Raw genomic sequence first — 20,960 nt, 5'->3', positions numbered from 1 at the left:
AGACATTAAGAGCGATGAAATAATTGGTGCTCTCAGGTTGTACTGGGTCTTAATTAATGCTTATGATTTCCCGGTGTGTTGGTGGCCAAAAGCAGAGCCAGCAGCATGATGACAAGCTCTTGAACATTCAAAAATGAACATTTAGGTTTGGGTTCAACAGCAAATTTAAGAGGATGAGGGTGGGGAGGGTATCTATGAACGTATGGGAGCAAGTGTTTACCATGCAGGTGTATTTTTTTTCTATTTTTATCCTCACTTTTCTGCAAGTGTTTATGATGGCAAAGATGGTCATTGGAGGCTGTTGTTAAGATATGTATCTAGTTTAATGATGTACATCCTCCTTCCCTACGCCACTTTGTGCTTTAATGGAGACTCTGGGGGAGTATCACCCTAATGGCCACGATGAAATGTATCATGGATTCAGACGTTTCTGAAACCCATAGCCAATGATCATCTGACAAGATTTGGCATGAGGTGCTTTCATCACATTTTTTTTGTTCCCCAAAGAGTTTGGCAAGGCTTTGCATAGAGTGCATGCAATTAACCATTACAAATAGAGGCTCTATGCACTGATAGCTTTTCCATTTCTGTGTTTGCATCAATTATAAATAGTCAGTCTACTCTACTGTGTTACATTTATATTATATTATATCCCAATGTATTCTACGGTTTAGCATTATAGTGAGGAAAAACTGAGAAAAATCCAAACACCAGGCACTGTTTTGAATGATCAGACTGGTAAAATGTTATAGCTGCGTGCAGATAATGCAAGCAATGACTAGTGATGTAAACATGTAATGACGTATTAGTTGTTTTCATTCCGTAACTTTAAATTGTTGAATTCTTCCTCTCCTGCATCCCCAATCCTGCTGCCACGTCCAGGGCTGATGTGCAGTTTGTTAGTTTGACTGACAAATGCGTTGATGGGTGCTAAGGTGCCTTTTGTGTGCCATATCTGCCACCCACCCACTGCACCCAAACCCCCACGGGCGCTGAGCTGAGACTGCCAGCTGTTGTGATAACAGCTGATATGACAGCTGAGACTGTGTGTGTGTGTCAGTGTAGCCACCATGGTCGAAGGAGATCACCGCAATCGCCACGCCTTCAGGTGTGTGACCAGCTTTCCATCATAATGAGCGCTTACTTGAATTTTAGATAGTGGAGCGATAAAGAGTGAAGTGAACTGTCAGTTTCTGATGTTACTGAAGTGTTTCCCCTCAGTGAACGACAACCCGTCTGACGTCCCATTCTCAGTCCAAAGGCTTTTTTCCCCCCCACAGTGTTTTCTGATTACTGCCTTTTCACTGACCTCCTTCTATCTCCCTGCTTTTTGGTTTCTTAATCCTGTCATTTTAATACTGTGCAGCTTGAGGGTTTGTTTGGATGTGCGCACGTGCACATACACACACACCCTAGTGGCGAGAAGGGGCTAAGGCTTAATTGCTGTCAGTGGCAGTGCCGATGGCTCCATTAACTTAAGTAAACGGTCCATTTGTAAAAGCTCTTGTGTAACTCTCCAGGACAACCCCATAGTGCAGGCTCTGTTTTCTCAGCTCTGGGTGCCTCTTCATCCAAGAAAGACAGAGAATAACACACACCACTGTGCTCTCTTATTTGGATTTCGTCCCTGTGAATTTCCAGTAGTAAATGTCCTACGCAAAGAAACGCCACCTTTACAAGGATTTATTACACACTTCTCGACTGATATCATATCTGCATTAAGTTTTTACATCATCTGCCGCTTCTATTGTGAGACACATCTCTACTGTTCTGTAGAAAATGATAGAAGTGGATGATAACTGTGCCTTTGGTGGCATGAGAGCTCTATACAGTGGACCAACGTTACAACCCATCAACCAGGCCTGTGACTCAACATGATTGGAGGGCTAGCATCCTTACAGAGTGTGTTCAGTGTTATAATGTTGATGCCCACCATTGATAACTGCACAGAGTCACCACTGACTTTAGTGACGGAGGAAGTTAACACTGTGCTGCAGCGTCTTTTTCGCCTTCATCGCAATCCAACAGAGCACTCGTTTTCAACTTCAACGACGATATTAATAGCCTAGGAGCACAGTCATAATGTTTTGATTTCATCTACCAAAGATAACAGTGCAATAAAACACTGCCTTTTCTGCAGCCACACCATTCTGCTCCTCAGACTTCAGTCTTGGCTAATGCTGTGCTCAAGCCATTTGATGGTGCTGTTAGTTTCCTGTTTTCAAAAAGGACATTTATGATGTTTGTGGAGGTCAGAGATGAGTGCCCTGTTGACTGTGTTGAAGGTCAATGTACGGCAAGAAGCTGCAGCGTAGCGGAAAATTTTGTATCACTGAAACTGGCAGTGAGGTCGTGCTGTGTGCGGCTATAAACGACGTGTATTAACATTTTAATTCAGCCTAGGCTGAAAAATACATAATGAAGTTAAGTGAGGCTTTATCTCAGAGTGACATGCTAAATATAATTCAGATTTTCTCAAGTTTGGGTTCCATGTTGATAAAGTTTTGAAGCACGGTACTTATAGAAGTGGTCCTTCAAAATGACCAAGGGTCCAAGGGATGGAGGTGGCCCTAGATATGAGTGCTTTATGACTTTCATTTCCTCCTATTGTGGGTCTTCATTTTCACTTCAGCCTCCTGCTTGCAGTGGTCTACATATCTGTGCAGCTTATTTGAATTTGATTACGTTCTCTGATGTGTAACCGCCTTCTGTCCTCTCTAGGGCCGCGCGGGCTTGGTGTAGCAGTTCAGACCATCATGCCCATTGCTCTGGCAGCGGGACAGGAAGTGTGTGTGTGAGCGCCCCCGGTTGGCTCTGCTGGGATGAACATGCCACTGCACCAAATCTCTGTCATCCCCCGTGATGTCACCACCTCTCGGGTGTCAGGCAGTGGGAAGGCCAAGGACAAGGACAAGCAGGTATGGTCAACTGTTAGTGGGTGAATTCAGGCAAGACGCCACACTGCCTCTCAGGCTGGGGAAACACTAGAGGATTATCCCAGCAGCCAGGGGTTGTGTATGTATGTGTGTGTGTGTGTGTGTGTGTGTGTGATGGTCAGCACAGATTATCTGGTAGTGTGAAGGATTTACAGATTCAATCTTAACCCCACTGATTGACTTGCACACTAATCTTAGTTGCCCCGATAATAGAAGTGTTTCATATTTGTGACCTGACATCTGCACAGTACCAGACAAATTCTGTAGTGTGTGTGTGTGTGGAGACAGCCAGCAGCCAATGAAAGCCGATTTAACAGTGAGGTGAGGTGGAACTGTTATATTAAAAAGTTAAATTAATCATTTTAATGCGCACCTATTTAAAGGATAACAGTGTAGGGATGTAAACAATTACCTGGGTACTTGGTTAGCTGTAATTTTAAAAGTTGAATAAAGCAAACGAATAGTGAACAGCTAATTTCCATCAAGTGATTTAATCCCATGTGCCGCTCACACCTCCTGAAAGTGGCCGCACTTATCCATTTTGTCTGTGTGTGCGTGTTCATTTCGATTTCAGTGAGAGTTGCTCATTGTCAGAACAAGGCCGGTGATGCGTCCATTGTTGTCAGATTCCATCTGTGTTGATGGACAGAAAGTTGAATACAGGTGAACTTTTCTTCTGGATCGACAGATTTGTCACTCTCCATTTATTTTGGGGGTGGTGGGGTGGGGGGTCTGTGATCACAGAGGCAGTGCAGAGAAAACCATCCCTTTTTTGCCTGCCTTCAAGTTTACGATGAAAAGATACAACAGAGAAAATGTGGAACGGATGATGGATAAGATGTTGACCTGGAAAACCATCAATTTTATGTTGGAATGTCTTTTTTCCTTTGTATCGGCGCCATTATGAGCAAAGCCTTGAACACGTTTTCTCCTTAATGTACTTTTATTCTGTGCACAAAAAAAAAAAAAAAAAAAAAAAAAACAATGGACAGAAATCCATTGGGGAAAATTGTATTTGTTCTCATAAATCAGTGTGGTTGTCTAGTTTCTGTCCATGATGGAGAGGAACCAACGCAGTTAAATACTGAGTTGTTTCAGACAGGCCAACAATACCAATACTGTGTTCCAATATAACAAAATGGAAGATACTAACCTTATGATTGGTTGAGAAAATCACTTATTTATTATTGATTTATTATTTAAATCCCGGTGTCAGTGGTGGGGGTGTCTGCACACAATCACTGCAGTTGAAGACAGAAGAGCTGGTTTCCCTTGCTCTGAAGCTGTTGCTGCCTTTTATTTCTTGTACAGTATGAAAAACAGCCTCCACTGTTAAGCAGTCCATCACAGTAAACACAAAACCTTAATTTGGGTTTGTCAGTTTCTTTTTTATCACGGTTTCTTTGTCCTTTGTTGTGTTTTCATATCTGTAGTCTGCGCTCTGCCCTGCAGTGCATCACCTGACACCCACAGACAGAATTGGAAGTCTTTGCCAGAAAATAATCCCTTATAAACATGTCACCTCGCAAACTTTATTTTGTCACATTCATGCCTTTTTTTATTGAGAGCGTTTCTGGTGGCTGAAACAGCAGTCAATTTCAAGCCAGGTTTGACGCTATCAAGTTTGCATTTTAAAATTTAAACAAGTCAAAGTTAAAGTAATCTAATTATATGCTTGCACTGCAAACTGCTGGAAATATAAACTAGTTGTAGACAGAAGTAAATGGGCTGTAACTCCAGATGACTTTGGTGTTTTCACATTGCATTAATGTGAGTATGAATGCATATTCATGCTGAGTGAATGGCACGATTTCCCGTTAGATTCTAACAGGAACTCAGTCGAATTGTTAAGCATGTGATTACCCCGTCCCTGAGAGTGGAAATTTTTCAAATGCTTTTTTTTTTTTTTTTCCTTTTTCCAAAATCATTTTTAGGGTTTATAAAAAAAAAAAAATGTTCTAGTGGCTGTCTGGCGTTAATATAAGAGTAAGTGATAAGCCCGTTCTGTCTGCAGGTTCAAAGAACACCGCGTGCATTATCAACACTTTGAAATGTATGTCTCTCTCTCTGTGTGTGTGTGTGTGTGTGTGTGTACGTGTGTGCTCCAGAAAGCTCCACACACAAGCTTCTGGCATGTGAATTGGAGATTCCTTATAATTTGTTGTATTACAGCCTATAAGGCAGCAACATTATATTAAAAAAAAGTCTTGCCATGGAATTTCATCATTGGTGATTTCAATTTAGCTGGTTAAGGTGTCTTTTCAGATACTGTATAGCGGGATACTGTTTTTACAATCGTACTCACAAATTTCCCATTAGTGAGAAGACAGTCATCTGCAGTATGTGACATTTGACTCTTATGTTGAAATTCATGGTATTTTCCTCGATATTCAATCCGCTCGGTGGGTTTAACCTTGAATAAGACACAGTATGTGTGAGCGCTTGTGTGTGTGAATGCTCTGCTGGAATTCATTCTCTTGAATTAAACAAATAACAGTAATTTCACTGTAGGAATGACTTTATCCTGCTTCTTTGACTTTGGTTGAAGCCTGTCCTGCACCTGCGTCATCGCTGTGCAAAAGTGTTGCTGAAAATGATGTGCCATTCCCTCTTTTTCTCGCTTTTCGTCCTCACTCTCTCGTCTCCCCTGGTGTTTGCTGAAGGTGATTGGTTGCTGACACTAATGATAGTACTGTCACCAGCAAGTGTCATGGCTGTCGAGGCTGTCATGGCGCTTGGATTGGGTTTGGTGAGCATGGGCGGGAGAAGTCGGGGTGCACGGGGTGAATAAAGTTACCCTGGGTGTCCTGTAGACACGCAGTCATCAGACTACAAACAGCAAGTCAATATTTTAATGCCAGGGGTGTCAGTCTTGCCACAACAACACAGAAGCGAAGTCCGCATTGCCATGCTTCTCACACAAACAAATTACTGGCTGCCTGTAGATAGGGCTGAAGAGATGTGGCTTTGCATCTAATGAGTTTGGTCCATGTTTGGTCAGCCTCTCTGTATGAAACTACCATCTCTGCTATCTGCAGTGTGATAATTAGCTCTTAAAGGGGCCATATATAGGATTTTATATGCTAACAATACAGTTTCCCAAAAATCACCTTCCCTCCAATGAGAACTCTTTATTTATCTTTTCCGCTGCCGTGATCACGTCGGACGCCTCGCTCTTTTGATGCAGTGTTTTTCCGGGTGCCTTTCTGAGAGCGTCAAGTTGAACGTGACTCTATTTTAGCCGCGTTGCACCATATGTCAGCAGCACCTGGAGTGGTTCAGGTTTCACCGGTGAGTACATGTGAAGTTTAACTTTGCCCGTGGTGCAGAATAAATGAATCGTCTACCTCAAACACGAGAAGAGCCATCGCCGGTTTTCTCTCGTCTGTTTTTATTTTCAGCGCTGTTCCGATCAGGTAGATAGATTACAAGTGCATAGTAACGAGAACGATGTCACAGCCCTCATGTTTTAACAGGAGAAAAGTGTGTCCTATATGATCACGGCCTTAGAAATGTCCCCTTACCAGTCAAGAAATTTCAAGATTTCACAGGAAAAACAGAAAAAAAACTTCTGAATAAAAAGCTTGAAGTACTGCTGATTGCAATGTTGGCAGTTGTATTTAATTGTGATGATGACCTGTTATCACGACTGATATGTCAATGCTAATGAAGGAAATCATCAATATTGTAGCGATATGAGTGTTTTCTCAGCCAGCCAGTCCTGCGAGCCTTTTGATCACTTCATTTGCTCCGGGCCATCTCTCCCCCCTCTCTGCACCTGTACTCCAGTCACAATCTTGCATCACACTGAAGTGCTCTCAGATGCAGTTGCTTTTTCAAGCACCGGAACAAAGCGAGGTGCTAAGACAATGTGTCTCTGGCCTGCCCTGCCTCGTCGGCCTCTTCAGATCACAATGGAGCCTCGGCAGTAAGTGCCGCAACACGCCAGTGCAGGTGTTCTTAAGAGGCCTCTTCTACAATGCATGGCAGAGAGTTTCAGTTTCACAAAATGGCATTGACATGCATTTTGCTTTTGCACACACACACACACACACACACACAGAGCCAAGCATACCTCAGTCATAACTTATCTGGTAGCGCCGACATTGCAGTTCATTATCTGGGTTTGCGCGCGGTCCGCGTAATGACTGTGAAACTCAAAACATGCCGCGTCACAACAGAAGTGAAAGTGTTTCTTCTGAAAACTGGCAGGGCCGTGATGTTCACACACTCGCATACTTAGTGTGCACCTTTTGCAAAAGCATATTAACCGGATTAATATCGTAAACTGCCTGTCCGTTTGTGTTAGCGCAGTCACAGCGAGGTTACCTGAGCCTGTGTTCGGGAATAAAAGATGAGACCGTAAGCTCGGGAACGTGTGGGGGGCGTTTGATCCGCTGCCGTGCCTCCTAACAGCCTCATATCTAATCCTCCTTCCTCTCTGCTCGGCGCCATATCCTCCCTCACTCTCTCTCTCTCCCAGTGGCTGAGCCTTCGTTATTCCCCTCAGGAATAAGTGGATAAACCGTGGTGATTCCTGTTCTCCCTGTTGACCCATTAGCCAAATGGAGGAGGGAGGGCCGGGGAGGAGAGGAGGGGAAGCGGCCGGCGTTCACTCGGAATGCTGATCAGGTGGAGGGTCCGACAGAGGATTGTGTTTGTGTCTGTGTGTATTTGTGTGTACATGCCCGGAGTTTAGTCACAGAGCACAGCCCATCTGGCTCTCTTAGACAACACAACTGGCCTTTTAGCGCCTCCAGGAAAGAAAAAAAAAAAAGCAGAACTTTCCTCTCCTTAGAATGCAGCGTTAGTCAGCCGCTTCATCAGAGAGCAACACATCTCTTTAACTCTTGCTGGCTGCTCTCTGGCCTCTTTGCTCGAGCCGCCATGCGATACCATTTGTCTCCCACCAAATCCACTTTGAAAATGCGCTCATAGGTACTTTGTTCATGCACTGTGGCCTGACGCTCCCATGAGAAATTGTATTTGGCTAGATAAATCAAGGGGGGGGGAAAAAATGCCGTGTCAAAGACCTTGAGAGCAGAGTTATGTTTCTAGAAAAAAAAAAAAAAAGTTCTCCGCTCCTGACAGTTCGCCGCTTTGGCAAATAATACAGTCAGACTTATTTGAGTCTGGGGTTTTTTGATAAGGCATGCAGGGAGCGGATTATGTATGCGCCGAGAATAAAATAAGCTCTGGTACAGGTTGGCAGACGGAGAGGCAGAAAAACGAACCTTGCTTTGATATTCAAGACTTAAGTTTTGCCTCATGTGCAGGGAATGCAAACTCAATATTTAGTTGCGGTTATTTCTGTGATTATTGCATATCTTAAACCTTATCTCCAGTGTAGCTTGTTGGTTTTAACCCACATTAAGTACGGGACTTTACATGATCGAGATGCGATTACACCCACTGAACTGAAAAGTACAACGCACTCCGCCGAACGCAGCTGGAACTTTCATTTCCACGCAGTCACACTAAAATGAATGTACAGGTGCTGGTTGTGGAGGTTTTTTTGTGAACGTTTTTATGAATGCGCCCACCCCCCGAACGCCATGACACACACCACACATACCCTTTTGATGTTCCGCGAATTTCTCATGAAAGCACAGAGGGCACCGGACGCTTTGTCCTTCAGTAAGTCTAGTGTTGGAGTCAAGGACAGAAGAGAGTCGCTCCCTCCTCTGATGTTTGGGGGTTTGATAACAGCCGCCACATCACTGCCGGGCGCCGAGAGAGCATCGCCGGGCTTTGTAGAGAGGGAGATCAAACACTGGCTGCCACAGCGGCAACTTTTAATAGAGACTCCAGCCCAGGGAGAGACATTAGGCCTTGATTGATGTGTCCGTCTTTGCTGATTCCACCAAACTTCTGTTTTTGCCCAGTTCCAAATTTGACTGTTGTCTCGCTCCTGGAGGTAGCTTGAGCAGATTGGTAAGGGCGGCAGATGGAAGGCAGCTCGTTCAGTTAATATTAAAAAAAAAAAAAATCTCTAATCATGTCAATTGAAAATACTGTTTACTTTCATTCAGTAAATGTGTTTTTTTTTTTTTTTTAGAAATATTTTAAAGCATATTTCACATCCCTGAGGCGTGGAATCATTGGCCAAACATTTGGGGGGTCCTACTGTCCAAATCAGTCCCCTCCAGATTGCTGCGCCCGGGGGCCTGCAAATGGAAATGTCATATTAATTACCTAGCAAGCCTTTGGGCAGGCAGAGGAAGGTATGCAACGGTGAATTATCAGTAAAGTTTACGTGTGGTGTGTCTTGGGTATAGGAGAAATAGGAACAGGTTGTGTTTTTCTTTTTTTTTTTTTTTTTTTTTAAAGAGGCATGAAAGCAGCATTATGTAAATAAGTCTGAGAGGCTGTGCTGGGTTTATACGGCAGAAAGTACACATGACTGACAAATTGTGTCACCAGCTGTGTTTTTATACTTTTGGATGTACACAAATGCACACAAACGGTAAATACACATTTTCTCTCTCTTTCTCTGTGTGTCTATACATACACACACACACACACACACACACACACACATCCATACCTTTATCCTGGTGTAGATGTTCTGAGGCCAACCAGGTGCCCTGGCCCGTCTATAAAGTAGAAGCTGGAGAGGGAAGATAACACATAGGCGGATTAGGATTCTCTCTATTCTCGGAGCTATTTTCATAAAGGTATAAATGTAATGTGTCAGCAGAGGAGCTACTTTACATATGCCACTCCACCTCTCCTCTCGCCTCATGGAATTCAGAAATCAACTTCTCCGACTCTGCAAACTTAATTTTGTATCCACTGAATGAAATACAGGTACTGAACATTATTCCCTGTGATGTGGAGATTAAGCGCTCTCAAACCAGAGTTCGTTTTTGTTCTGCGAGCGAGCTGGCGAGATTCAATACTGATAATTACTGCAGTTTTCCCTGTTGAACTGCCTCTGTTTCCCTCCCTCTTCTTTTTCTCTCTCCTTGCTCACTTGTTTCTCTTCTGTCTTTCTCAAACCTCACGTGCAAGGGCGTGTGCTCCTGCAGGTACACATGATTGCACAACGCGCACACACACACACACACACACACACAGCAGACACGCATGCCTGCCAGCAGCTGGTGTTGTTAGTCAGCCCGTCTGTGCAGGTCTTGTGCGGAGCTCCCAGAGGAGACGGCTGCGCTGAGCCACTTGAGGTTGAAGTGCTAAAAAACATAATTAAATGTGGAGGAGCCGACATGATGGCCGGGCCTTTGAGGGGCCTTTGACTGCTGTGACGACGGACTTTGCATTCACTATGGTAAAGATTTTATTAGGCTCTATAATGGCTCTGCAGGTACGGTCTGCGCTTGATATTTAGGTTGACATGCTGTAACAGCTGATCCGACACCCGCGGAAAATTGAACAGTCTTTTGTGAAGCGTGCCAGCAAATGATTATAGCCCTCTCAGCTGCTGTATGTGCTGGTAGATATGGCAGAATGTCATATGAAACAGGCTTGAAAGAACGTTCCTTTTGCTCCCCTTGCTGACAGCATAAGTGGGCATGTTCCTCTCCCCTGTGTATTTTGCCTTTTGGTTTTTCGGAAGAGCAGCTATTAGCGGCGAGAGATATTCAGAGGAGATGATATCTTCTAATTAACCCCTGCCCCATTGCTTCCCACCACCTACTCAGTGATCAGACGCACTCACACGCACACACTCTTGCACAGTTCCAAATTAACACCATTAAGCAGCAAAATAGGTGCTTACTTGAAGCTGTGTATGAGAGCACAATGGCAATTTTCAATGGCAATCAGATTTTCTCTTGGGGGGGCCCCACGTTTTCACAATGATAATCTTGTGACTATGCGTATTATGCAAACTATTGTAAAGCTTAATCCAACAGATGTTAGGCTATTAACCTGCTAACCTGCAGTATTTTATGCAACCTAAATGCTAAAATTGGGAGCATAACATAGCCTTCAAAAAATTCTCTCAGCTGTGAAAGCCACAAATTTGGCCAGAATAACTTCCCCCCACAATGTAGCAGAGACTCCTGCCCAGATTTTGAATATTTCTGAGGCGGTTACACAGGCACACAAATGGAGAAGCAAAAGATAACCAGACACAGACCCGCGCACAGAGACAGATGGACAAAAACTCTGAAGTTATTTCCAGGATGGAGACATGAAATCAGCGTGTAAAAGGCTGTATCAGTCAGTGCTCTCTCGTCTCGGAGCGACTTCTGGCTCGGTCCCGATTCTGTCCTGCATCCAGACCGGGTGTGCTGCCGCCGCGCCGCTCTGCCGGAAGGTGGCTTCGCTTTGGGACGTCTGAGGGCTCCGCTTAATTGCCTGTGACATGTTGATTCGGCTTCTGTGACGGCCGTGGCCCAGAACATTCAGCCACTGCCAGATCAATTGAAGGGCTCACCGAGCTCTCCCAGCCTGCTTGAATTCATCTTCCTGAAGAGCTTCTGATAAGATGCTGCAGATGTTCCCCTCGCTGCTGCCTGCAGTGTGGCGGCGAGGAATCTAACACACAATGGCCGCCTGATGGATGCTATTCACAGGAGGCCCAGATCCGAGCAGTATAATGAAGTCCTGATAAGGCTCCAGCTAGTAGCTCCTTCATGCTCCATTGTGGTAGCCAGTGTGTGGGGAACACTCAGGCACATAATGAATGTCTCAAGCATTATGTGAAATACGGTGGGCAGCGAGATGCGTGCCTCGTTTAATACATTTCCATTAAGATATGATAATGAATTTCTCCGGTGTTTGTATTTACTCCTGTGGGTCGGCTGCATTCTGCCTCCATTCACAAACACACTCTTACCATGAGGCTGCAATTTTTTACAATCCCTGCCTCCCTACAGTGTCTTGATCCTTCTTCTTCCAGCCCACTCTCCCCGACTTATACACACACACAGCACCCCCCACCTCCTATTTTTCATCCTCCTCTGTCATCCTCTCTTGCTATTATCCAGTGGAAGATTAGCTTAGTTAATCTCTGCGTATGGATTCACTGCTCTGACCAAACTGTGAACTCCTTCTTGCTGCTGCCTGGCTGTGTGCAATAACAGACGCCCGGCTGCAGATATTTCTTTTAATGTGAACTTTCTCTCTTGTCTCTGTCCAGAGTTGGACGGGTGACAAAGGCTCGTCTATGGGAGGCTATGACTGTGCTTTGATCAATAATTTGTCATTTGATGGACAATTTGTGCTACAAGATTTGTCATATGTTTTACTTAAAAATTGAACGCCCTGGTTTGTTTTTGCATGAATTCCCAAGAATTCATAGCATATTGACTTTCTAAAGTAAATCAAACGAGTTAATTAAAAATCTACATTCTCCCAAGAATATCCCCCGACTGTGACGACTCTTAAAAAAGAATTCTGACTTTTTTAAATTATGAGTGAGAGATTTTTTATCACACCGACTCTTTAAAGCCAAATAAATTACCATGTAGTGTCTTGTTGAATGTAATGCTTGGATTAATTTTCTCTTAGGGGGAAGTGCCACTTTACACCTTAAATGATAATCTAGGAAAAAGTAACAAGTCAGTCAAGAGTTTGATCCAAAACGCTGGACTGTTCGCAGTCAAATTACATCTGGAAGTGTCAGTAAGTGACTTACCGGGAAATATTAGACCAGCGCAGAGCAAAAAGTATGCCTACACTGATGCTACTGCTTGATATCACATTACACATTTACACATCAAAAAAAAAAAAAAAATGTTATCCAATTTCTGCTGGCAACATGTCAAATGAGTTAGGTGACACAGTCCCGTAAAGCGTATGCTCTACCATTTAAACATGAAAAATAACCAGCACACAGTGTGTGTGTCTACCTCTCCAGTGCAGATTTCCTGTCCTAGCTGAAGAACCCACACTCGAGTTTGTTAATGCTGTGAGAGAGCTAGGACAAATCCTGTTTGACAAAACCATGTGATGTTTCACTGCTCGTGTGTATCGTGTACGGACTATACAGGACGAGTGAACACCTCGGCTGTGGTGGACTCCTCACTGGCGGAAGAGTTAAACACCTTCTTCGCTCGCTTTGAGGCTGGCGGCGCTCGCGCTAGCGCTGTGGCTAACGCGATCGAGGCAGGCGGCCTGACCGGTGAGGAGGACCGCCCACTCTCGCTCTCGGAGCACGACGTGAGGAGAGCTCTGAGGCGAGTGAACAGCAGGAAGGCTGCCGGCCCAGACGGCATCCCCGGGCGGCTGCTAAAATCCTGCGCTAACCAGCTAGCTCCGGTGTTCACCACCATCTTCAATCTGTCCCTGGCCCACTCTGTCGTCCCCACCTGCCTAAAAAAGTCCACCATCATCCCTGTGCCCAAAAAGACCAACCCAGCCGGTCTAAATGACTTCCGCCCTGTAGCTCTGACCTCCGTGGTGATGAAGTGCTTTGAGAGACTCATCAAAGACTTCATCTGCTCATCACTGCCGGACTCCCTGGACCCCCTTCAGTTCGCCTATCGCCCCAATAGGAGTACTGATGATGCCATCACCCATGTCCTCCACTCCACCCTCTCCCACCTGGACACCGGTAAGGGGAATTATGTGCGTCTGCTGTTTATTGATTACAGCTCAGCATTTAACACCATAGTTCCCCACAGACTGGTCACCAAGCTCAGGGACCTGGGGCTGAGTCCCTCACTCTGCTCCTGGGTTCAGAGCTTCCTGACTGGCAGACCACAGGTGGTGAAGGTTGGAGCCCACACCTCCAGCTCCCGTACCCTCAACACTGGTGCCCCCCAAGGCTGCGTACTGAGCCCTCTGCTATACTCCCTGTACACCTATGACTGCACAGCTACACACCAATCCAACATCATTGTGAAATTCGCGGATGACACAGTGGTGGTAGGCCTGATCTCCAACAACAACGAGACGGCCTATCTGGAGGAGGTGGAGCTGCTGTCTTCTTGGTGTAAGGACAACAACCTTGACCTGAATGTTGACAAGACCAAGGAGGTGGTGGTCGACTTCAGGCGAGAGAAGCAGAGGATCCACTATGCACCGCTCAGGATCTATGGGACCCCGGTGGAGAGAGTAAGCAATTACAGGTACCTTGGGGTTCACATCTCTGAGGATCTGACATGGACTACACACACCACCACCCTGGTGAAGAAGGCTCGGCAGCGGTTGTACCACCTCAGGCGGCTGAGGAAATTTAAGATCTCCACCACGCTGCTGAAAACCTTCTACGCCGCTACAGTAGGGTCTGTGCTTTCTGTGAGCATCACTGCCTGGTACGGCAGCTGCAGCTCCCAGGACAGGAAGGCCCTGCACAGAGTGATCCGATGTGCTGAGCGCATCACCCGCACAGCACTGCCCTGCCTCCAGGACATCTACACCCAGCGGTGCAGGTCCAGGGCAAGTCGGATTTTAAAAGACACTCATCATCCCAACCACAGACTGTTCGAGTGGCTGCCCTCAGGCAAGCGGCTTCGCTCCATCAAAGCCCGGACTGAGAGGCTGAGAAGGAGCTTCTTTCCCCAGGCCACTCGGATTCTAAACACATAACACAAACTCTGTATATCAGTCCACAACACCCCCCACCCCCCTCCCACCACCACCTACAACTACACTACACCCTACATTACTGGCAGATTGCAACACGTAAAGACTGGAGGGGAAGGGGTGACTCCACAAGGCTGGATCAAGTCTGACAGCTCCTGTAACCCAGTACCGGGCATCAGGTTTATGTCACTTGGTCTCACGGTTTCACACTAACCCTGAACCTCCGGTGGAACGTGTTGTTCTTCAGGGTTTTGCAACTCAGTTCTTCTACTCATTTGTACTTACCCTCTACTTATTTGTACTTTTTGTACCTTTTGTATATTGTTGCAGATTGTACATAGTCGTTCATTGTATATAGGAATGTCATATATTCTATTTTATCTTTATTTCTATCTTATTTTCTTTTATTTTTTTATTATTATTACCGTTATTATTATTATTTGTATTTTTATTTTTATTTTATTTTATTTTTTTACTTGCACAGTGCCGGAGTTGTTGCAATTACATTTCACTGCTGCTGTACCTGTACATTCATGCATGTGACAAATAAACCTTGAATCTTGAATCTTGAAATCTATCAACTGAATCAGAGCTTTTGGTAGACATCAGAGGAGTTAAAAGAAATGTAGTAGAGATAGGTAGATCATAGCAACCTGAACCTCCTTTGACTAATTCTTGGATTTCCGTTACCAGTCAAAAGCGCATAATATCAAAGAAATAACATTTATCCCAACAGCATTTCTTCATGACATCCTCCGGTCTGAACAGTTCTGTTTCTCTGTGACTGAGCTCCGTTGGCCTAAAGGAACTCTTTGCTGATTTTCCACCGGCTTTGTGTCATTACAGTGTCGTTAGTATTTGCAGATGAACAGTGTTTACCCTCCCTCCATGTTGCCTGCACTCACAGCTCCCTGTTCATTTGCTGGCAAAAGTCTGCCAGATGAGATGCATCATGCGCCGTCTGTCTCCAGTGTAGAGTAAGTGCAGTAGTGACAGTGTTTTGTCACCAACATGGTAGAGTTAGAGTGTGAAAAAAGAAATACCACAACTCTTTTTCTGTTTTCTCTGGTCGTGTAGCACCAGTTTCAGTTTATTTTTTTTTTATTTTTGTGCCTTTCTACTGCATAGACAACCCAGTTTCTTTCCAGCTGTGAATTATTCGTTTAACCATGACTAAGCCAATCGGATTGTGTCCACCTGTCTGGTGATTTCTCACCATGCAGACTTTGCTTCTATTCTGCATCTGCTTTTCTTTAGCACCCGAGGACAGCAACATTGCCGAGGACAACATTGTCTGACACTCCATTAGTGAAGTATTGCCCTGCGCTGGTTACCACTGTCAGTCCCTGCGAGCTCTGCTCCGAGTGCCTCAGCCCCGGGCTCACACTCGGGAGATGGCTCTGCTGCTGGGTTACACTGACTGTTGGGCTCTTTCATTTGCGCGGCACCGGCGGCGCTGGAACCTTTTCCACCGTTCCCCAGAGCGATGGTTGGAATGTGATGACAGCAAGGCGAAATGCGGCGATGGCCCTCCTGGGCCCGTCCCATCTGCCCCGGTCTTAAATCTCCTGCTGCTGGCCATTCCCTCCCCAGTGGGGGGATGATGGAAGTAGACAGACACGTGCTGCCCCTCTTGACTCCACCAGCCACAGTCCGCCTTCCAGACAGGCTTGAGCATTGAATGTGGCGAGCTCCCACAGGGGCCCCACCTTCACACAGATCCTGTTCTCGGTCATCCTGCTGCGTCCTAACGGAACAAATGAAAAAAAAAAAAAAAACACTTTGACTTCATGAAAATAAGCAAAAATACATAGAGTGAGGCATATTTGATGCTTAGACATGTAAATTTTTTGTTTTAGAACAAAAAATCTTTTTGTTTTGTTTTTTGTTCAGACAGAACACGTTTTATTGAGGAATTTTTTTTTTAGTCTAAAAAACATAGGTTTCAACATTATCTTAAAATTATGTTTCAAATGACCTGTATAATCAATATTTGCTAAACTCAGCCACTTCCTTTAATGTCTGACAACAAATCAGAGAACACTGTAAGAGTGATCTTGGACCTCTTCGCCACGGAGAAAATGTCGATAATCTGAAGTTTAAGCTCATTTTCTGCTTTCTTCAGTTCAGTCCACAGGTTTTCAATGGGCTTCAAGTCTGGAGAGTGAGATGACCATTCCAAACCACTGATTTTTTTGTTCCCACAACAGTTTCTGTTTCTGTTGATATATGCTTGGGGTCATCATCTTGTGGAAAGATGCATGTGTGGCCAAGTCTCACCCCCCTGGCAGAGCCAAGTCAGGGTTTTTTTTTTTTTTTTTTCTTGGCTAAAATATCCTGATGTTTAGTGGATTTCATGATGCCATCAATCTTAACAAGAGCCCTTTTACCACTGGCTGCAAAAAAGTCCCAAAGCATCAATGACCCATCACTATATTTTACTGTGCACATCAGGTGCTTTTTCCCCTTTAGCTGCCAAACATGCCGATGGTGTGTCTGGCCAGAAACACAAAACACAAGTCCAGTTGTAGTTTCAATGACGCTTGGCAGAGTTCAGGCATTTCAGTTTACGGTTTGCTCTCAGTTTCTTTTGTGCAGCCCTTCTAAAGATCATCTTGCCCTCGAGGTTGTGATTTGGAAACATTATATTTCTTTGCTTCTCTCAATGTCTTCTTCACTAAAGCATGAGGGCAACATGAAACCTCTTGCTGGCATATGTGCAACTTTGTCGAGACTTGATTTTTTTTTTTAATCGTATTAAGTTTTTGACTGGTTGGCAGCATAGGCTTTGCAAAGGCTTTTCATGACATCATGTATCAGTGAGCTGAGATCCTCCAGTAGCCATATGGGCGCTTACTGTAGCAGCCTCTGGTGGAATAAGTGTGGAGGAGGCAGCATCATGGTCATCACCCTGCCTATTTATCAGATTATATCAGTTATATCTCGGCCTTTGTCCACGTCTGCACTCACGTCTGGGACACGGATCAGGAGGACTTGTTGAGTGATGGTGTTCATGCAGCGCAGCAGACAACCAGGGTTCCTGTGCTTTTTCATTTCTTTATTTGCTGGCTGACATGGCTGACACTGATTCCAGAAAAGTACAAATATGTTTTAAATGGATGCTATGTAAAATTACAGAGGGTTGATGTAAGAGAGGAAATTTGGACAAAAAAGAAGCACAGAATTTGATGGTTGAGTCGAAGATTCTCTTGGCCTAAAGGGCTGAGTCTAAAGGGTCCCCATTTAAATCAACCCTCAATGAAATATGCATTTGCATATTGTACCTTTAAACAGCAACACATGCTACAAACCAAATACGTTTTACTTTTTGACTCCTCTTTCTAATCATGCCCTGCACATGCACATGGAGTTTAGTACTATAACAACTGTGAGCACCGGGTGTTTTTTTCCTTTTTTCATTTTGTTTCTGTGAATATATATTTTACTGGTCTAATCGACATTCAGGCCTTTTAGCTGTTCTGATAGAGGGGCCTTTACTTGCCCTCATGCACTTCTCATAAGCCTGTATTTCCAGGTTTGACAGGTGAAAATAAAGCTTATTGTGTTGGTCTCATATCTTCAAATTGCGTTTAGTTTGTGTTTTGGGTTGTATTTGTTATTTTTATTTTTTTGTTAATTCCGAGGTGTAAAATAAAAGCTGTGAAAATGTGAAGTCACTTATTAAAGCCATTCCTCTAGCTCACCCACTGCAAGATGTCCTCCCGGCTTTACAAGCCAGACGGCATTTTTATCTAGGACGTACATCACAACCGGATAACCAATCGTCGCTGATCTTAAATTTGGATAACCCTCCCCCTTCACCACCTACATCATCCCAAAATCTGTTCCTGTGCTGCCCTGTGGGTTGATCTGCACTTGACACAGCCAATCACAGTGTTTGCTCTTAAATATTAATTGCTAATGGGTGATTACTTTGTGCTTTGCATCGAAAACTAACGCATAACGGGACAGAGAGAGAGAGGCCTGCAAAATGGCAAACAATAAGCAAAATTTTCATTGCTCAGCCATTTTAGAAAATAAGAGGCTACGAGTTTTTTTTTTTTCTGCCCTGTCTATGCATGTTTGCTATCATGTAAAATGTAACTTTCCCTTTCTCTTCCATTACTTTATTGGGTTGTTCCAGTGCACTATAACTGTAATATGCCAGCATTTGAAGGCAGCGTCAAGTTGCTACCGTAGTGAATGTGCAGCAGACTGACATTGTAGAAGAAATGTGGAAAATCTGGTGTATTTGAGGTAAATATTAAACTTAAGGGGCTAAAGTGCTGTCGTTAGGCTTTAGAGCGCCCGGCTACCCAAGAGGTTTGGAGTAATCTTGTGCTCATTTTCTTGCCCTTTTTAGAAGTCCAAGCCATCTTCACATGGAGAATTTATTTTGGCACAAAGCCAAAAAAAGATGCTATGTTGGTTAAAAAGTAAGTCTAACTTATCCCAGCCCTGATCTGCCTCTCAGCCTAGTAAAAAAAAAAAGCCAGAGGAGAACCAGGATTTATTTTGGTTGAATTCAGAAAAATGCAGGCACAAATATCATGATAGCCATAATGTACATCTGTCAGTCTAAAGAAATGTGTTTACCGTGGCATTTTCATGCAAATGCCATAGTACAGCATGAAGTTAGTTCCCTTTCCACTGGTAGTAAATGAGAGGAGCAGTGAACCTGACTGAACCTGATCGCTGCTGGACCAGGTCCTGCTAATCTGTCAGCCATTACTGCCACCACTGGATGGTTTTTAGCTGTGACCAGCAGCTCTGTCGCTTGCTCTGTCATTCGGTCCACAGTCGGACACAGTTTTGCCCTAGGAGGCGGAAGTTTGGCATGGAGATCAAATGTGTGTGCATGTGTGTGAAGGTGTGTGTTTGTGTTCATGCCAGCTGGCGAAAAGGGGGCATGACAATGGGAGAGGCCGGTCGCAAAAATGCGCAGAAATGTTCCAAATGGATTCACAGACTTGCACAAGATTTTTTGGAAAGGTTGGTCATGAGTCACAGAACAGCCGATTAACTGTTCCTGCCAACTGGTAAAAAAGGAGGTGTGGCAGTGAGAGTGGCCTATGACAAAAAGGCTTATAACTTCTAAACTTTGTAGAAAGACACACACACACACACACACACACTTTTGTTGGTGACAACCCCACCCATATACTTTGGTCATGCCATCTTTCATAACTCATTTACTGTAACTTCTGTGGGATGCATCATTGGTCCAAGCAGAGAGTTCCTGTTTCAGTGGTGTGAGTTAGCCCTGCCCCTATTCTATAGAGAACGTTCCCTGCCTGACTGCACTGTGCCGACTGTAAAGTTTGGTGGAGGAGGGATAACACTATGGGCTTGTTTTTCTGGGGTTTGGCCTCGGCCCCTCAGTTCTAGTGAAGGGAAATCTTAATGCTTCAGCTCACCAAGACATTTTGGACAATTCTCTGCTTCCAACTTTGTGGGAACATTTTGGGGAAGACCCTTTTCTGTTCCAGCATGACTGAGCTCCAGTGCGCAAAGCAGCTTCATAAAGGCATGGCTGGGTGAGTTTGGTGTGGAAGAACTTGACTGGCCTGCACAGAGCCCTGACCTCAACCCCATCCAACACCTCTGAGACGAACTAGAACAGAGACTGTGAGCCAGGCCCTCTCGTCCAACACCAGTATCTGACCACACAAATGCTCTTCTGGATGAACGGGCAAAAATCCCACAAACCAACTCCATGTTAATGCCTATGGATTAAGAATGGGATGTCATAAAATCTCCTGTAGGTGTAACATGTAGGTGGCCCAATACTTTTGTCCATATAGTGGATATGTGGATGCTTGTGTGTACGTGTACAAATTTGTTTTTCATTGCCTTCCACGGATACATTCATTACTTTCAACTGTGGGTCTTCTACATGAACACACCGTCACCCAAAATGCAAACAAGGGAGTTCTTGTTGGTGTCTGAATCCGTTAGTGAGTGTATTTCTTTGTCTAAATATTTATAGAGATTCATGTAATTGTATATTTATCTCATCAAATGTGTCTGATTTCACGTCACTTATCTTTTGGAAGGGTTAGGGCTAGGGTTAGGGTTAGGGTCTGGACACTAATTGGTTCCATTAACTCCACTGGAAAAAAAACACTTGTCGAGTTTGGCTTGTCTCTCAGAAGAAAGGTAGGGCAAATTGGTAGTCTAGTCACAAAAACAAGGAATGTCATGAGATGGAAGAGTATTTAGACAAAGGCCGCATGTAGAGCCATATTATATAGGTGTAATAGCCCTTCTCCTTTGTCAAGATAATAGCTCTAAGGTTTTTCTTTTGTTGTGGTAGTTTTTTCTTGTGCTGTTCTTGGGCGCTGCTCTGCTTCAGTGTATTTGTGTCATTACAGCGACTTGGCTGTGTCCTTCCACCGTTGTACTGAAAGCCTTATACAGCACCGCAGATGGGAGTAAACAGTCATTACCTTTGATTTAGCCATTTAGGGCTTTTTTTTTTTTTTTCTTGGGATGGAGCAAAACAGGACCACTCTCCTCCAGCTACTTAGA

General features: G+C 44.4%; 1 protein-coding gene across 4 annotated transcripts in view; it reads left to right on the top strand.

Annotated features, from left to right (window-relative positions):
- The window catches only part of marchf8 (membrane-associated ring finger (C3HC4) 8), a 95,801-nt gene that overhangs the window by 24,449 nt on the left and 50,392 nt on the right, over positions 1 to 20,960 (top strand). For all 4 annotated transcript variants that reach the window (XM_030069892.1, XM_030069894.1, XM_030069896.1 and 1 more), the window contains exon 2: positions 2,722 to 2,918. In XM_030069892.1, coding sequence (XP_029925752.1) covers positions 2,823 to 2,918 — 96 coding nt within the window. In that variant the 5' untranslated portion in view covers positions 2,722 to 2,822. The remainder of the gene's footprint in view (positions 1 to 2,721; positions 2,919 to 20,960) is intronic.

This window comes from Myripristis murdjan, chromosome 15 (assembly GCF_902150065.1).
Source record: "Myripristis murdjan chromosome 15, fMyrMur1.1, whole genome shotgun sequence".
Lineage (NCBI taxonomy): Eukaryota > Metazoa > Chordata > Actinopteri > Holocentriformes > Holocentridae > Myripristis > Myripristis murdjan.
This window is presented reverse-complemented; position numbering and strand designations above follow the sequence as displayed.